General features: G+C 35.7%; 2 protein-coding genes across 2 annotated transcripts; one reads left to right on the plus strand and one right to left on the minus strand.

The window, feature by feature from the left end:
- Positions 1-5,700: 5,700 nt before the first annotated feature.
- Positions 5,701-6,135, minus strand: LOC145640337 (uncharacterized). Its single transcript, XM_081691632.1, has one exon. The coding sequence runs from the start codon at positions 6,133-6,135 to the stop codon at positions 5,701-5,703; it is 435 nt and encodes a 144-aa protein (XP_081547758.1).
- A 2,384-nt stretch (positions 6,136-8,519) lies between these two features.
- On the plus strand, positions 8,520-18,900 carry LOC145637946 (uncharacterized). The gene is made up of 10 exons (XM_081688940.1): positions 8,520-8,705; positions 8,793-9,085; positions 12,178-12,316; positions 13,126-13,247; positions 13,335-13,538; positions 14,148-14,207; positions 15,370-15,508; positions 16,014-16,132; positions 16,302-16,523; positions 18,086-18,900. Exons 1-10 carry the CDS (start codon positions 8,537-8,539, stop codon positions 18,278-18,280), a joined length of 1,662 nt encoding a protein of 553 aa, XP_081545066.1. The 5' UTR covers positions 8,520-8,536; the 3' UTR covers positions 18,281-18,900.
- Positions 18,901-19,113: the final 213 nt, after the last annotated feature.

Here is a 19,113-nt window from a genome sequence, read left to right on the forward strand (position 1 = left end):
ATGATGGAATTGGGAGGGAGGAAGAAGATGAAGAACAAGAATTGGGAGGGAGGAAGAATATGAAGAACAAGAATTGGGTGGGAAGAAGAAAGGATGAGGAAGATGAACAAGTGAGCATGGGTAACGGACGTTAAACACAAATCGTCAGATTACGTGTCATCTATAGTAAATATATTATTTTAAATTTCATTTCACGATTTTCAAGGCTAAATAATTATAAAAGTGTCATTTGATAAACATTTTTGGTTTATCATTTTGATTAACCGGGACTCCCTCAATGCTTTTGGTACTATTTGATAAGATTAATTTCACTTTAACAATTTAATCTAATCTCTAAAATTAATCTATTAAATCTAAAATTATAGCTGATACATACAAGTAGAGCTTTAATTTGTGGTGTTGATAACGTGTTATAAAATTAAAGAGAAAGAAGAGAAAGTAGGGAAGAGAATAGATCGATATTCTTTTTTTTTTTTTTTTTGGAAGGAAAGAATAGAGCTTTATTTATTTAATTAAACCAAGTCTATTTCCGCCAAAGTTTGTAAGCTTTGGGAAAGGAGCACAAACGTACAATTTCCACATTATCACCCGTGTCCCCTCTTGCTACAAGATGAGTCATCGTATTACAAGATCGTTTAATATGCGAAAAAGTACAAAAATCAAACTTAGCTCTATCAAAACTAATATCCTCATAGATGGAGTAAATAGGTGAAAGACTACTTTCTCTTGAAGTCACAGCTTTAATCACATTGATGGTGTTAGACTCTAGCATTACTCTTCCATACCCCAATCTGAGAGCTAGCTGCAATGCATATCTGATAGCCATAGCTTCCATTATCTCTGGCGAAGATAAGCAGAGCTTCTTGGTAGTTGTTGCGATAATCACTCCCTCGGCATTCCTATAGACCACCCCCAAACCAGTCATCCCATTATTCGGAACATGAGCATCGACATTGATTTTAAGAACATTAATTGGAGGACAGCTCCAACTTGATCTCCTGCTAGGCGCCATCACCGTAGCTACACGATGGAACACATTCCCAGCATATGTTTGATAGTCATGCACCATCCTACAAAAACCAATCGCAAGCATTACCGCATTTGGCCTTTCATTCTCAAAAATAATAAGGTTTCAACACCTCCAAGCAGCCCAAAACAAAGCAGCCATAGTACTCAGAACCTCTGCATTGCATTTTCTGTATAACCACGCCCAAACTTCAGCGAAATTTTGATTTGGAGCATCATCAAGGGTCGAGCGTAGCTCACTTCCCTCCCATATAGAAGCCGCTGCGTCACATTGAGAAAATACGGCAAAAATGATTAAGAACACGGAAGAAACTAGCAGAATTCCATAAACTCCATTGATGAACTTCGAGCTATTACAGTAAAGTTTATAGGAAGAAGAAGAATTTTGTAGAAGAAGAAAGATAGAGAGAGAAGTGATTTTTAGAGAGAGAATCTATATTGTAATTAATTGCAACTAACAACCAGAGAAGCTATTAATAGCTCTCATTACAAAAAAAAGAATGAAAAATAAGTTTGTTATAACAAACTTTCTGACGTGGCAATAAGAAGAGAAGCTATTAATAGCTCTCATTACAAAAATAAGAATGAAAAATAAGTTTATTATAACAAACTTTCTGACGTGGCAATAAGAGTTGAGCTGGCACAGTCATGTATTTGTAATACCCCCCCCCCCCTCAAGCTAGAGGGTGATTGAGTGTCAATCAGACCTAGCTTGGAACACATCTCCATATGCTGAGCAGCAAACAAGGGTTTAGTAAACAAATCATCTAACTGATCAAAACTTGGAACAAAGCAGAGTTCAATGAGGCCTTCAAGCACCTTTTCCCTTGTAAAATGACAATCGATTTCGATATGTTTAGTTCGTTCATGAAACACTGGATTTTTTCCAATGTGTATGGCAGCTTGATTATCACAGTTAAGCTTCACAGGCAAAAGATCAGAAACACCAAGCTCCTGAAGCAACCTGACTAACCAGGTGATCTCTGAAGCAGCTGCAGACATTGCTCTATATTCAGCTTCAAAGGATGATTTGGAGGTAGTTCCCTGCTTCTTAGACTTCCAGGAAATTGGAGAAGAACCAAATAGCATCAGAAAACCAGTTATAGATCTTCTGGTATTGGGACATGATGCCCAATCAGGTCAGAATACCCCTGCAAAGTGAGCTGAGTAGAGGCATGAAGAAGAATGCCTTGGCCAACAGTTCCTGCTACAAATCTCAGAACATGATGTAGAGCAGCCATGTGAGCAACTCTAGGCTGATGCAAGAATTGGCTTAATGTCTGGACAGCATAGGACAAATCTGGCCTTGTGTGAGTTAGGAAATTCAATTTCCCAACTAGACACCTATATAAGGCAGGATCTGAACAGAAAGGACCAACATCATCAAGAAGTTTAAGATTTACTGGAAGAGGAGACTTAGCTATCTTGGATACATCCATAAAACAATCTTGAAGTAACTCCTTTGTGAACTTTCTTTGGGACAAAATAATCCCTTGAGAAGTATGAGTAACCTCAATTCCCAAAAAATAATTGAGTCTTCCTAGATCCTTGATGCTGAAGACATTATGCATATGGACTTTGAGCTCAAGTATTGTAGTGATATCATTGCCAGTTAAGATGATATCATCTACATAGACAGCTGCAATGGCAATATCAGAACCTGAAATCTTCAAGAATAGAGAGTAGTCATTTTTGGACTGCACAAAACCTTTGCCAATCAACTCAGATGTCAATCTTGCAAACCACTGTCTAGAGGTTTGCTTAAGTCCATAAAGAGACTTTTTGAGCTTGCAAACAAGGCCATCTGGATTAGGAAAACCATCAGGGACTTTCATGTACACTTCCTCAGTCAAGGTGCCATGAAGAAAGGCATTATTTATGTCTAGTTGATGTAATTCCCAATGCTTGCAGGCAGCCAAAGATAGTAAACATCTGACTGTAGCAATTTTAACCACAGATGAGAAGGTTTCCTCAAAATCAATCCCATATCTTTGAGTGAAACCCTTAGCTACAAGCCTAGCTTTGTACCTTTCAATACTCCCATCAGCTTTGAGCTTGATTTTGTACACCCATTTGCAACCAATGTCCTTTTTACCCTTAGGTAATTTCACCAAATCCCAAGTCTGATTATCAATGAGTGCTTTTATTTCCTTGTCCATAGCAGTCACCCAGGCAGGATCCTGAGATGCTTCAAAGTAGCTACATGGTTCAGTAACTGTAGTGCCAATTTGAGCAATAAGAGCCTTGTGAGGGGAAGAGAGATCATAAAAAACCACCAAATTGCACCAATGATGTGCCACACCAGTCATATAATCAATCATCCATGATGGAGGTTTAACAGGTCTAGAAGACTGGTCTGACTGGAAATGTATTGTTCTCATTATCTGAATGTGAAACAGTATCAGATGTATCAGGAGTATGTGTTTGAGAAGGAGTAGTCTGAGGAGAATGAGGTGTAGGAGATGCATTAGGGCTAGTAGGTACAGGAGTGGAAACAGGAATTGCATAAGATGAATGCAATATAAATGGTTCAGGAATAGGACATACTATGTCAAGTGTTAGAGGTGTTATGGCAGGTAAGAAGAATGGTTTAGGAATGGAATTTGGTTTAGAAAAATGGTAAGGAAAGTGTTTTTCATGGAAAGTAACATCTCTAGAAACAAAGAATTTTTTGTTCTCTAGATCAAACAACTTGTAAGCTTTTTATCCTGGGGGATAGCCAACAAGGTTACAAGGAACAACCCTAGGCTGAAAATTAGATCTGTGAGTCTTAAGTGTTGAGGCATAGCATAGACACCCAAAAACCTTCAAATGATCTATAATAGGTTTTACCCCAAACAACTTTTCATAGGGACTAACAAAACCAACATAACTCAAAGGCATTATGTTAATAAGGTGTGTTGTAGCAAGCAAACACTCTCCCCAAAAATTTTCTGGTACCTTAGACTGAAAATACAAGGCTCTTGCAGTCTCTAAAAGATGTCTATGCTTTCTTTCAGCCACTCCATTTTGCTGAGGAGTACCTGGACAACTTTTTTGATGTATTATTCCATGTTTCTGATAAAAAACTAACATATCACCTTCACAAAGCTCTTTAGCATTGTCAGACCTCACAGATTTTATACTAGTATTGAACTGATTATGTACTAATATAGCAAAATTCTCCATGATTCTAATTGCATCTGACGTATGTTTCATAAGAAAAGTCCATGTATTTCTTGTAAAATCATCAACAATGGCGAGAAACATAGTAAAGCCATCATGTGTACTCAACTTGTAAGGACCCCAAGTATCTATATACAGCAATTCAAAATTGGCAAAACTCTTAATATGACTCTTTTGAAAAGGAAGTCTTGTCTGCCTTGCCATATGACAGATTTGACAGATACTATCATGTTCTATATTACAAGAAAAATTATTCTTAACATGATGCAGTTTGGTAAATGGCATATGACCTAGTCTCAAATGCTAGAGTTTGGCATCCTCAGAGCTAGAAACAGAAACCATACCAGATACAGAAGCTTTATTATGAAGCTGAGAATCGTCACCTTCTGCAACAGCATATAAGCTAGACTCAAGCTTACCAAGAACCAGGGAAGAGTTCTTCATAGGATCCTGAATAACACAAGTATCTTGTGTGAACTTAATGGCATACAACCAAGATCTTTGCACAATTTGTGTGTAGAGATCAAATTAAATTGAAATCCAGGGACATGTAACACATTTTTAAGCTCTATGCCATTTTGGAATTTAACAACTCCTATATGTTCAACTATCACTTGTTTTCCATTAGCCACAGTGATAGTGTTTGGATACTTAGTGTATTTTTTATAAGTATCAAACAAGTCCAAGGAAGAACACATGTGGTCTGTTGCACCACTATCAATAATCCATCTAGAATTGAAACAAGTCAAGAGACAAGTACCTGCAACATATGCAGAACCAGGGTGCAGAGAATCATGTTGCATAGCTGTGGCACTGCTATTGCTGTTGTTGCTGTTGTTGTTGTTGCCTGTATCCTGATCTCCCTTGTTCACAAGACTAAGAAACTGATTGTATTGTTCCATAGAAATGTGTGCAGTCTCAAAAGAAGTGTCACCACCAGCAGCATCCTCATCTCCATAAACGATAACATCAACTTTTCTTCCTTTGTACTTGTTTTGCCCAAAATTTGAAGGATTACCATGTATCTTGAAGCATTTGTCTATAGTGTGTCCTGTCATCTTACAGTGATCACAAAATAGACTAGAATTCCTCCTCATGTTAGGCACAAAGCCACTAGAATTTCCAGAAGAGAAATTCAGAGAAGGTCTGATCTGTCCCGAGTTCTGATATCTAATCTGACCTGTGGTTCTAGTATTAGAATAAGACTGATTATATCTTCTTCCATCAACTGCAAATGCCATATTATTATTGTTGTCCAACATAATAGCCTGTTGTTGTTGTTTTTCTTGCGTCAACAATCTATAGGCCATAGAAATGTTAGGCAGAGGCTGCATCATCAGAATATTAGTTCTCACCCCAGCATACTTGTCATCTAGCTTCATCAACAAGAACAAGTCTTTCTTCCTGTTGTTGCTTCATAATCTTCTGAGATAATTGACATGAACAACCATTGCATGTACAAACTGGTATAGGATTCACACCACTAATCTCATCCCAAATAGCCTTGAGTTAAGTAAAAAACTCAACAAAAGAACTAGATCCTTGAGACAATTCACTCAAAGACTGTTGTAAGCTATACAATTGAGGACCAGAACTATGTGAATACCTTTCCTCAAGATCCTTCCAGATCTCCCTTGCAGAAGTGAGATACAAGACACTCCTGGCTATGTTACTATCAATAGAATGTAAGATATAGCTTGTAATCAAAGCATTACAACGATCCCAGGCAGCAACCTCAGGGCCAGAAACAGGTCTCAAAAGAGATCCATCAACAAAACACAACTTATTTTTAGCAGAAAGAGCGATTATCATGCTTCTCTTCCACTCATTATATCCATCACCACAAAACTTATCAGTAACTAAAGGATTAGCAGGATTTTCTGATGGATAAATGAAGTATACACTAGATGGATCATTGGTGAGAACGAGAATTGGTTCAGGCATTATGAATTAGGTTTCACAAATCAAAGAGATCAATTAATTAATCAGAAGAATTTTAGGCAAAATAGTTCAATCAACTCAGGAATTAAATCGCAATAGAATCAGATACTCAGTAAAGAAGACAAAACTTCAATCACTCGAAGAACAGAGAATTAGCAACGACAATCAGATTATCAAGCAGAAAATCGACGAATGCAGCAAAAGCGTGAAGAAATTCAGAAAAACTGATCCACTGACCTTTATCTGCTCGATACCATGAGAAAATACGGCAAAAATGATTAAGAACATAGAAGAAACTAGCAGAGTTCCATAAACTCCATTGATGAACTTCGAGCTATTACAGTAAAGTTTATAGGAAGAAGAAGAAGTTTGTAGAAGAAGAAAGATAGAGAGAGAAGTGATTTTTAGAGAGAGAATCTATATTGTAATTAATTGCAACTAACAACCAGAGAAGCTATTAATAGCTCTCATTACAAAAATAAGAATGAAAAATAAGTTTGTTATAACAAACTTTCTGACGTGGCAATAAGAGCTGAGCTGGCACAGCCATGTATCTGCACAGTCATGTATCTGTAATACACATTCAACCAAAGCATGCCAAATATTTTCATTTTGGTGACCGCATATTTGACAAGTTGCGTCTCTAGTAATATGACGGTGAACAAGCCTCTCTTTGACAGCAAGATTGCCCTTAACCGCACTCCATAGGAAATGTAGAAGTTTCGGCGGTCCTCTAATAAGAATAGATCGATATTCTTATTGAATAATATGTGGGAGTATACATATATTTATATATGTGATACAACTAGGGTTTGCTTGGGGAATAATAAAATCAATTCAATTACATCAATCAATCAATTACATAATACTAAAAGCGAATCTAAATGGACACTTGACAATGTATTATTAAAAGATTTCCCGCCAAAATGACTTTCTAAAAAAAAATATTTAAAAAGATTGCATTTAGATTATGACTTATTATTTTTTAATATAAAATCTAAGGTAAACTTCCTAAAATATGAACCTGCACACTATAACTATTCCATATTTAAATATTTTCTCTCTCATGTTTTTATTAATTTAATACTCCATCTGTTTTTAAATACTTGCTCAATTTCTCTTGGACATGCATGTCCATGCTAATCTTTGATCACTAATATCTTTAATTATCAATAGGTATAACTTCTAACAATTGAAAATTAATAATCTATTCAGTGAGATGATTTCAACAAGTACCCACACGACTATATTTTTTCTTATGTATAAATCACAAATATTAGTCAAAGTAGTATAGATGAATAGTGCAAAAAATAGAAATGGAGCAAGTATTTAAAAACGGAGGGAGTAAAAAGTATATATATTTCACGCGGTTTAATACTTATCAATCGATTCATTTTTTTTTTGAAAATATATAATTATTATAACTATTCAACATTCGTGCATTGTGCGAGGTTTAACCTAGTTTAGAATATTCCTGAATAATCCTAAAGATATAATGGACATACACTAATGCATATACATACAGTCTTAGGGCCTGTTCTCTTACGTTGAAATTCAGTTCAGTTCAGTTTAGTTAAGTTCAGTTCAGTTCAGTTCAGCTCAGTTCAGTTCAGTTCAGTTAGTTCAGCTCAGTTCAGTTCAGTTAGCTCAGTTCAGCTCGCTCAGTTCAACTCAGCTCCTAATTTCCTTCTCTTATAAAATATTCATTTCAGTTCAGTTCAGTTCAGTTCAGCTCAGTTGAGTTAAGTTGAGTTCAGCTCAATTCAGTTCAGTTCAGTTAAATTCAGTTCAATTCAATTCAGTTGAGTTCAGTCAATGAGAACAGGCCCTTATACTACCTCCGATTTTTATTAGTTGACACGTTTTGACTTTAGCATTGTTTACACATCTCCCTTTGACCATGTTTTGTGATTTACTTATGAAGAAAAATATAGTTAAGTGAGATCTTGTTAGATTCGTCACAAGTTATATTTTCAAAATATCAATTTTTTTTTTTAATTTTTGCTTATCGGTAATTAAAGATATTAGTGATTGAATTGCGCATTGGCAAACGTGATTAAAGAATCATATCAACTAAAAAGAAACAGAGGAAGTATGTGGCTGACCACACCGTATGACCATATATTATAAGGATTTCTTCGTTAGTGTAATTAGGGGTTACTTAGCTAGTGTTAAAGGGGTTATTTTGTTAATGTATTAGGGGTTACCCGATCAGTATTATCGGGTTACTTGATCAGTGTTATAAGGGTTATTTTTTTTTTTTTTTTTAATTTTTATAAATTATCAAACAATGTGGCCAGCCACACACAAAACGCAGTATACTCGACTCAACCTAACATGAGTAACATCACATATTCTGGTATATGTACAATTGTTTCCCGCTACACCAAAGAAAACACGAAAAATGGCACATCTTCCCTCATCCCTTCGTTCTCTACTCAACATCATCCATCGTACTTGGCTTCTTCCCAAACCCTCTTCTTCACTTCCTCTTCTTTGCAGACCCATTTGCTCTAAACCCTCCTTAAACCCTACTCAAGCTCTCAATTCTCAATCTTTCCCCTCTTCAAATGGTACCTCTTTGATTTGAATCTCCTTATTTGATTGATTTTTACTCCATTTGTTTTGATTCTGACCTCAGTTTCTTGAAATTTTTGTAGGGAATTTGCTGATTTTGAAGCTTGATGAACGGATTTCTGGGTCTTTTGAGAAAACCCACGTGGCAGTTTCGAGTACAATTGCTGCCATTGTTACTTCCATGGGTGGTCCTCCTGCTGCTGTGGGTATTGTTAGGTTATCGGGGCCGTCTTCGGTGGAGATTGTTCGAAAGGTGTTTCGGCGAATGAAGGAGAGAAAGAAGAAGGAAGAAGAGGGTAGTTGTTTGTGGCAGCCTAAAAGCCATGTTGTTGAATATGGTGTGGTTGTGGATCATCTTGGCAATGTTATTGATGAGGTAATTGAGTGGTTTTTATACTTTATTAAGCTTTATAATCAATAATGTGAGAATGTATTGCAAAAGTAATTTGAAGGAAAACTATGGAAAATTTGTGGAATTTGCTACTTTTCATTTGTTTTACTAGTAAGTGTAATGGATTAACATAGGGCTTGTTTGACATCAGTTTTGGTTTGCAGTTTTCTGTTTTTAGTTTTTGGTTTTAAAAAAAAAAACAGGAAACAAGAAAAAGGTGTTTCCACTTTGCTGTTGTCAGTTTTCAAAATTATCATAATTTTAATAAGTTTATATAATTTTTGATTCATTATGGGACTCATATCATATACTTTTAGAAAATAAAAAACCAAAAAACAGAAAACCACAGCAATGCCAAACGAACCCATAGTTATCGGAATTTAATAGTTCGGTTATCGGAATTTAATAGTTCGGTTTTTATTCAACATACAATGCTACTAGTTAAGATATATTAGCTTTTGTAGGCTTACCAATGCTAGCATAGATATGCTGCTTAATTTCTAATTCAATTTGATGGTATAGGAATTAGTTACTACATTTCATTTGAAATTTATGGGAAGGATAAGCCATTATTTGTACCGGGTAGTGGAAACAAATGTCAGGATTCGTGGAGTATTACTTGTTCCAGGTGAGCTCCGGTACATTGAGTCTTTGGAATCCGTAAAGGTTTACCGTCCAATTAAGCACCTCACAGTCAGCACAAATTAGCTAACTCGTACCCGGGGATACCGCTCCGATGCTAAAGTGACAATATGATGAAAGGAATAAGAAAGAAGGTGAGAGAGTGTTTTAGAGAGAGAGAGAGTTAGAGAGAGAAAAAGATTGTACCTTAATAACGAAATGTGCTTGGGTATTTATGGAAAGACAACCAAGCTGGTGCCACCTATCGACATAGGTGGGAAGTTGACTTTGTAGGCAGCAGGTGTCTACGTGGTCGGAAGCAGCTCTCCACGTGGCCGAGACTAAGGCCGTTATGGGGATTAAGCCGATATAGTTAATACTTAATAGTGGATTACTAACAGCGTAATGCATTTAATGACTAAACCGTAACGGTGTCGGCACTATCCTGTACATTACCTCTTAGTGGATGTTTCAAGTATCTTGGTTTGAATTTATAGAGAAACAGAGGTATTGACCAAGATATAACTTACAAGATTATGGCTAGTCTCAATGTATGAAATGGAGACCTAGTCAAGTCTAGTTTTTATGGCTGAAAATGGAGACCATGGCCATGTTTGGTAATTGACTTTTTAATGGCTTTTTGGTTAACTTTTGGCTTTTTCAGCCAAAAAATGTGTTTGGTAATTGGCTTTTTAGTCAGCGAAAAAGCTGGCTTTTTAAGCCAAAATGAAAAAGCTGCTTTGAGTAGCTTTTTTGTTGGCTTTTGGCTTGTTGGCCCACAAATTATCTAATAAACAGTCAACAACCAACAATCAATTTACCAAACACTTTTATAAACACTCAGCTTAAACAGCCAATTTCAAAAGCCATTATAAACAACCAAACATTCCATCTGGTCAAACAAGCCAAGTGAACCAGCCAAACAAGCCAAGTGAACCAGCCAACAGCCATTTGCCAAACAAGGCCACATGTGTTGTGCGACCACAATGTGCCTAATGAAGAAATTTTATCAGACGACTATAAGACTAGCATTACTATATGGGTCATTACATTGGACATTTAAGAAGGATCGTGTTAAAAAGATGGGTGTAGGTTGTGTTGTGGGAAATGTTTTAAAATAATGCTGTGATGGATGTGTTGGAACACTTTGAGGGATAGAATTTAGTCTAAGGATATTTTTGTAGGAAAGTTGGAGTTGCTAGATAATGACGATAAGACATGGAAGAACTCACTTACGTCTGTTTGGGTATGTGTGACAACAAAAATGCTTTTTTTAGGAAAGTGGGGAGCTGACATTATGAATTTTATAAGTCGTGGGATACCAAAGATAACTTGGATGAAGGGGTTTAATTTATTTATTTATTTTTTTTTTTAAAGGGTTTGCTAAAGCTTGTAGCACTAGATTGAAGTAATTGAAGGAAGGGGATCTTAGTGGATGATTATGAGAGATAATTAATTGTTTCATGCAACCGACCCTATCCTTTTAGAAATAAGGATTTGATATTGCTATAGTATTATTGGAATTTGGCAATTTAGTTTTTAATACAGTGTACAAACTACAAAGCTGGCGCTGCTAGTTAGAAGATTCAGCTTTCGTGGACGGTAGTCCTACCAATGTTGCCATATAGGTGCCGATTAACTCCGAATATAATTTAGTGGTAATTTTATCGGCATAAGCTTAAACTTTGACTTTCTTATATCATTTTTGAGGATTTATTGGGGATATCCTCTTTGTTTGGCTAGCATAAGGTTGTCTATAATATTTATGCTCTAAACCTCTCTATTAGCGTATTTAGTTTTTTGTAATCACTTTTGGTTGGAATGTTTGATGTGAATTATTTTGTGAAAATATGATTGAATGCAATTCAAATTAGTAACGTACTCATCGAAAATTATATTCCCTCTGGTCGTAAATAATTGTCATGTCTATTGTTTTAGGAAGTCAGAAAATAGATGTCATCTTTCCTAGTATCTTAAAATTAGATATGCCATAATCTATCTAAGAGATAAGGAGAGAATAAAGATTTTTTTTTTTTCGTGTCAAATTGGTCCCGAGTTTTACATCCAAGTAATTTTTCCTTCTTTTGCCATTTCTTTTATTCTCATCATCTCCTAATGTAGTTTCGTTGTGTTCTTAGCTACTCTCTTTGTTCTATTTTAAGAAGTATCCACTTACGGTAAACACACAATTTATCCAAGAGGAGAAAATAATGTAAACTCTGGGTGCACAAAATTTCTCTACTACTGCATATTTTAAAGAGAAGAGAGATTGTGCTAATTAGGAGTAAATTATTGTATATATTCTCTGCCAAAATAGGAATATAGTAAAGTTCATAGTTCTTTGTGGAACGATGGGAGTATTTTAAGCCTATATAACATATCGAGTGCTTCAAGCATGCTCAGTTATCTGCTGTATGTAAACAGGCTATCTTAAGATAGGAATGGCTTTTTGTTAGGTTTTAGTGGTTCCTATGCTGGCTCCAAGATCATACACTCGTGAGGATGTGATTGAGCTCCAGTGCCATGGTAGTGAAGTATGTCTTCGTCGTGTGCTGAGAGCTTGTTTAGATGCAGGTGCAAGACTTGCTGAACCAGGTGTGAACTTTGTCGGTATAAAAGTAATATTTGTTATTCTGCCACATTTCCTTTTTTTTTTTTTTTTTTGGTTACTATCTGTAATCTAATTATCAATTAGTTCACAAGTCAGTGATTAGCTGATGACAGTGATGACATGCTTGACGAGATTAGCTTATCTGCAGGAGGTGGGATGTTGTTCAGAAAAAAAGAATTGCTTTATTTGTTCATTATCTCACTTGTTTATTTGTAAAGGTTGAGATGAGAGATACTCGATTTGCTAGACCTCTTTTGAGGAAGGTGTTTGAACCTAGGGGGTAAAAAACCCAATATGCTGGTCTGTGATTTTATTTCACAATACACGAATCTCTTATTTATGATAAAAAGGTTATGGGGCTTTAAGTATCTTGTGTATCTGGATTCATGAATTTTAGGTCTACTACCCAAAGTTCCACAAAAGCATTATTACTCTCCCCGTCCCTTAATAAAAGCCCCATTTCTCCTGGACTTAGGAGAGGAATTGTAGCGGGGTATTGTTAATTAAACTTAAACAAAAATGAAGATGGTGGGAATAGTTTATTGTTTTAAGTAGAGATGGGAGAATATAAAGTGGAGTTAAAAGGAGCATTGTTGATTTTAATTGATGATGATCCCACCCAAATGAAAAATGAGGATTCTATTTAAAATGGAAATTTTGGGAGAAATGGATTTTTTATTTAGGGACTGAGGAAAAATAATGATTGCTCCTCTTTTAAATGAGCTCCTTACAGTTTCAGGGACGTCTGTTTTCAATATGCTGTCCATGAAAAATTCTTTGTTCTCTTTGTCAGGTGAGTTTACTCTTCGTGCTTTTCTGAATGGTCGCTTAGATCTCACCCAAGCAGAAAATGTGGGGAAGCTTATAACAGCAAATTCCGTGGGCGCTGCTGATGCAGCACTAGCTGGAATCCAGGTATGGTTTAAGAATTAGAATACACTTCTATTATGAGTATTTTTACTTTCTGAATATTATTACAAACTATTTTGATGGCTTTGTCAGGGGGGTTTCTCACATCTTGTCAAATCAATCCGAAGACAATGCATAGAATTACTTTGTGAAATTGAGGCGCGTCTTGATTTTGAGGATGAAATGCCTCCATTGGACTTGTTATCAACTAAAAATAAAATACATGCTATGGTAGAGGATGTACAAAAGGCACTGGAAACTGCCAACTATGACAAGCTTCTACAATCAGGACTGCAGGTTAAAATTTGCTTTTCATCAAAAGTTTCAATTCTTCACAATCTGTGTAAAATACTTCATGTCTTGATTGTTTTCTTCTTCTGAAAAGACTAGTAGTATATTTTATGTCAAAACCTTATTGAAATTTTATGATGAATGATCAGGATTGTTATCTTCACTGTAACCTATGAAGCAAAATATTTGTCACTTAATTGCAACTTTGCAATAAAGGAGTTTTCTTTTCTCTGTTCAATATTTTACAAAACTCCACTTGCCAGTAACTTGATATGGAGTAATTCCTTAAGCTTGGGTTTCTCTGTTAATGATTTTGTTTTCTAATGTTTATACTGGAAAAGTTTTAGTTTCTCTGCTGTACATTTTTTATTGCCTCGCCTTGCTTAGACCATCACCATCGATATTATTTATCTAATTTCAGTAGTTGATGGTTAATTACTTCACAAATATGAGTCCTGTTTTGGCCAAATACATAAAAGGCATTGGTTTTTCTCAATATAGGTATTGAAAGTATGATTTAGCTCTGAACTTCTGGTTATAGCTACAGGCTTACATTACTTTATCAACTTTTTCCCCTTTTTCTGCCGTTGATGTAATTATAGCAACTGTTTGCAGATTGCAATTGTCGGCCGGCCTAACGTTGGAAAGTCAAGCCTTCTGAATGCTTGGAGCAAGGTACACAAAACAGATTCTTTGCCCATTTAATGAATTATGTCTCCACATTCATGATAATTCTTGCTTCTTTATTTGGGGTTAAAACTAGTAGACTTAGCTTATTTAATGTAGTAGCTATTTCATAATATATTATATGCTTAAATTTACCACTAGCCTCTAGGCACTATACACAAGGATCTTCGTCAGGTAACTTTCCCAAAAGAGACAATGAGTAGTGTATGGATGACTTAATTTCTTCACCCATAAATGACATGAACAAGATTAGTTTAAATTTTATGAGCTTTTTGATGGCTTGTTTGGATCTATAAGCTGTTTTCCCAATATGTAGATCATATTTCAAATTTTTTATGTGCAATATGCTTGAATTTTCAAATTTGATCTTCAAAATAGCTATAAAGAAGCTCTATATGAGAGTTTCAAAAGACCATTAAAGAACATAAAATTACATTAATAAGCATCTCTATCACTCTATGTTCTGAATTAAATTCATCGAGTAAAATTTAAAATATTTTCCTGATTGATTTGTGTTTTACATATACAAACCTTAACATCTTGCACTTGTTTGAGCTTTAGCTGTTCCACAAATCCAGCCACAGAGGGAATATTACCTGTCATCTTGAATCAATAATGAAATTTTGAAAAAAGCTATGTTATCATGATTTATTATTGTAAGATGTTAGAGGTCTTTACAAGGAGTGTGATGTTAAGGAGTGTGATGTTGGTGTCGTTGTTGATTGTTATGACTCATGAGACGTGTTTCTATAAATTTGACATTGATAAGCTGTATGATCTCGTAATCCTTTATTCACCTTGGTTCTAGAAAGCAAAGTTAACCTCCCAACAAGGTTCCGATAAAAGTAATGTCAAGGCTGCAATTTGTATGCTTGCTGTGCATTTGTAGTTTTTATGCTGTATGAGTTGGCAATTTTGTAACTCAAGTTTTAGCCGAGGGATATGTAACCAGACATGAATGCTTTGTGTCCTTTGGTGGGGTTTTTTTTTTTGTTTGTTGAGGGGAGGGGGGGATTTTGAGTACCACTGTATGAGAGATTTTTATTTTTAATTTTTTTTTTTTTCATTTCCACTTTTGATGTGGTTAATCTGGTATGTTTCATGCTAAAGTGATTGGAATCTCATGGCTTAATTCCTTGTTAGCATGCAGAGTGAGAGAGCTATAGTCACTGAAATTGCTGGGACAACTCGGGATGTTGTTGAAGCCAGTATTACAGTTCAAGGTATCCCTGTTACCCTTCTTGATACTGCCGGAATTCGCGAAACTGAAGATATTGTGGAAAAAATTGGTAAGTGATCTATTATATTTTATGACAATAAAGCCTTAGCCCTTAGCTTAACAGTGTATAGATGGATATTATGAAAGTTCTTATATTGCTGTATGTTGATTGAAGTCAACTTGAAGTTTATTTGCATATTTTTTGATCCATTTACCTACTTGTCAGATAGAGAAGAAAAAATGTGTAGGAACATGTTACAAGAATAAGAAGACTGCAGTGCTGGTAACAGCTTTGGCACTGCAGTCTGCAGGTTGTAAGACTTATTTCCTTGTTCATTTATGGATTGAGGACATAAGTTTTGCAGAATGCTGAGTGCTTGAGCTAGTACTGTTTGTTACATTTATAATACTGTAGATCAGCCATTGACAAGTGATTAAAAAAAAAAAACTTAGCCACCTTAAACTGAATTAAATTCTATTTGATTAGCGTCCTAAATTATAGAGTAAGGATTTTGCCGTCTAAATGGTTGAAATTATTTGGCTGCCTTAACTTGTTTTGACATTTTTGGTTGCAGGGGTAGAAAGATCTGAAGTTGCTGCCTTGGGTGCTGATGTCATTATAATGACAATTAGTGCTGCTGATGGTTGGACAATGGATGATAACAAGCTTCTGAGTAGAATTCAATCTGCTAAGGTCTCTCTCTAAACTATTTAATACACCAATGTGGTAAATCACAAAATGTCTTCCAGCTTATTTTGCAAACTGTAGCTAACCATGATGTTTTGTTATTTTCTGCACTTGTTACTGATCCATACTTGGTTGTGAGGTGATGTTGCTTTTCCTTTTTTGTGCAAATACACAGGATATGAGATCTTTTACTCCAATAATCCTTGTCATCAACAAGATAGATTGTCTTCCAGCTGCATGTGCTGAAAGCTTCAGTGTCGATGATGATCATTTTGCTAGGTGTATATCTACATGTGCTGTCACTGGTGAAGGACTGGAAGATCTGGAGAGGGCAGTATCAGAGGTTGTGGGTCTCAACAGCATTACTTCTGGGGGGCGAAGATGGACTGTAAACCAGGTTAGCTACCTTCAAATGTAGTTTATCATATTATATTAACTCTGCATTGTCCTTTACCTTTGGTTTACCACCTCCTTCCTAGCTCATAGAAGGTAGCCAAGATGGAAGGGGGAACAAGGAAAATATGAATATAATGCTGTATGTTGTTAGTGTGTAATTTCAACATCTTCAAAGTAAGGATTCATTCGGAAAGGTTCCATCCCCTATACTCGCACTCATCACCATCTCATTATGCTTGAACCCATAAGGCTGATGAGGAATATATTTTAAAAAATGCTTTACTTTCACTGCTGTGGCTTCGGTTCTCTTTTTCACTCCCTTTCGTATTTACTACAAGACATCATCTGTAAAAACTTGAAATATATCAATGAATTTACCACCTCTCTCTGCCCAAAAAGTCCCATATGAGAGTCTCCTTTGGCTTCGGTTCTCTTTTTCTCTACCTTTTGTATTTACTACAAGACAGCATCTGTAAAAGCTTGAAATATGTCCTGAATGAATGTGCCACCTCTCTCAGCCCAAAAAGACCCGTATGAAATCAAGGATTAGCAATTTGCTGATTTGGATTAATGGAACTTAGATCTTATGTAAATATACGCTTTAAAGATTGTGTTACTGACAGCAACTACACAACATACACAGAAAACTTTTGTGTCTCACTGCCCAGCGATACTGCTACATCCCCTAGCCATGATGGTTGATAAATGCTATTAAGAAGTTGATAATAGTGCTGGTGGTTTGCTAGCCCTTTGGTCATTCTTTCAACATTTAATAGGGTTAACTGCCTTGGCTCCGTTAATGTTCTGCATCAATGAAACCAGTATGTAGAAGTAGAACTTTCCTTCATCAAGTCTGCTTTGGCTTTCAAACCCGTAAAGCCTTTCTCTGACCAATTTTCCGCCTTGTAATAATAATGATGGCCAGAAAACTTCTGGTGACTGATTTGACACGTAGTTTAATAGGTTGCAATATATGTGCTTGTGATATTAATTTAAAGGTCAGCCTTTTCCTTGTTATTGAAACTTAAGGCTATATTTTTGTGAAAATCAATTAAACAGGTGATATCTAATTCTTTAGATTGATTATTCTAGTTAATGTTCAGAGCCCCTCACTAAATTTGAAATCCAAACCCAGGAAACCTATTTTATTATATCCTATGCATTCTAGTCTTCTTTCTTATGTACCTTGCAAATTCAGATCCACTGACCTTACCAAATTTCGAAAATGAAGATACATATTTGCCTGGAATGATCTGGCACAATATTGGCATTAACTGGCATGGACTCGATCTAGGCATGGAACTATGGGTTGTCTGTATTTAGCAGATCTTTTGAAATTGTGCCTGGCAGACCTTTTGGACCAACTTATTTGGCTATTTAATTCAACTGACAATAAAGTGTCCCACTTGTGTTTCTGGCGTAATATTGCTGTGTTGGCTGCTAGTCTGCTACTATATGTTTCTTTCAATATTGCTATGTTAGCTGTTTTTGTTTTACATTTACATGTTAAATCAATTGGCACTTGGTTTGATGATCGTACTGAGAATGTTGCTTTGTTAACAGAGACAATGTGAGCAGTTGGTACGTACTAAAGAGGCTTTATTGAGGTTAAAAACATCAATGGAAGAAGAATTGCCATTGGATTTCTGGACAATTGATTTGAGAGAAGCAGCATTGGCTCTAGGCCAGATTAGTGGCGATGACATATCTGAAGAAGTCTTATCAAGTATCTTCAGTAAGTTTTGCATCGGTAAATAAATAGCTCTCCATGTTTATGCCCTTAAAGTTCTCCTTAGCCACCCTAGGTAGTAAACCTTGTTAAGAGACACTACTGACTACCACCATAAGGCATGGTATATTGGACTATTGGTTGGTGGTAATGTGCCAAGTTAAAGATTGGAAAAGGTGCTCCGACAAAGAGAGGGCTGAAAGAGGGTAGAGTTCTTTTAGCCTTCAATTTTTTCCTTATTTCGTTTGTTGGGGCTGAACAACAATTTTGGTATCATGATTTTATTTTATTTTATTTTTATTTTGTGTGTGTGTTATTAAGAGAAACACAACGGCGAGTGATGAGAATCGATCCCATGATCTCTTGGACCATGGAGGGGAGCTCTTACCACTTGAGCTATCCCTCAGTCTTAAAGTATAGGATCATGGTAAATGATAATACCATCTACAGTATGATTTAATACCAACTCATATTATTAGAGTCATTCATGACTTTAATTATTATATTGGTAGAGGATTTCTCGTAATTATTATTTACAAAATATTCAAATGTACTCATCTAATATCAGCTGGATATCATACAAGCACCATTTCCTTGACTTCCAGATCATAAGATGAAATTGCTCCTTACCAATTTTAGCTTTAAATGTCATATCTATTTGAAAAAGTTTGGTTGCATTATTGCATAATTCAATTATGCCCATAAAGTCAGACTTTTTTGTGCAGAATATAGTTTAACTGAGAAGATCTAAATTTTTCTCTTCAGAATTTTACTAGGTTGTTGTATTGCCGCAATTTAGGAATTTATTTTTGAAAAATAATACTTCCTCCGTTTCAAAATAATCGTAACACTTTGACTCTTG

This window comes from Chenopodium album, chromosome 7 (assembly GCF_948465745.1).
Source record: "Chenopodium album chromosome 7, dcCheAlbu1.1, whole genome shotgun sequence".
NCBI classification, from domain to species: domain Eukaryota; kingdom Viridiplantae; phylum Streptophyta; class Magnoliopsida; order Caryophyllales; family Amaranthaceae; genus Chenopodium; species Chenopodium album.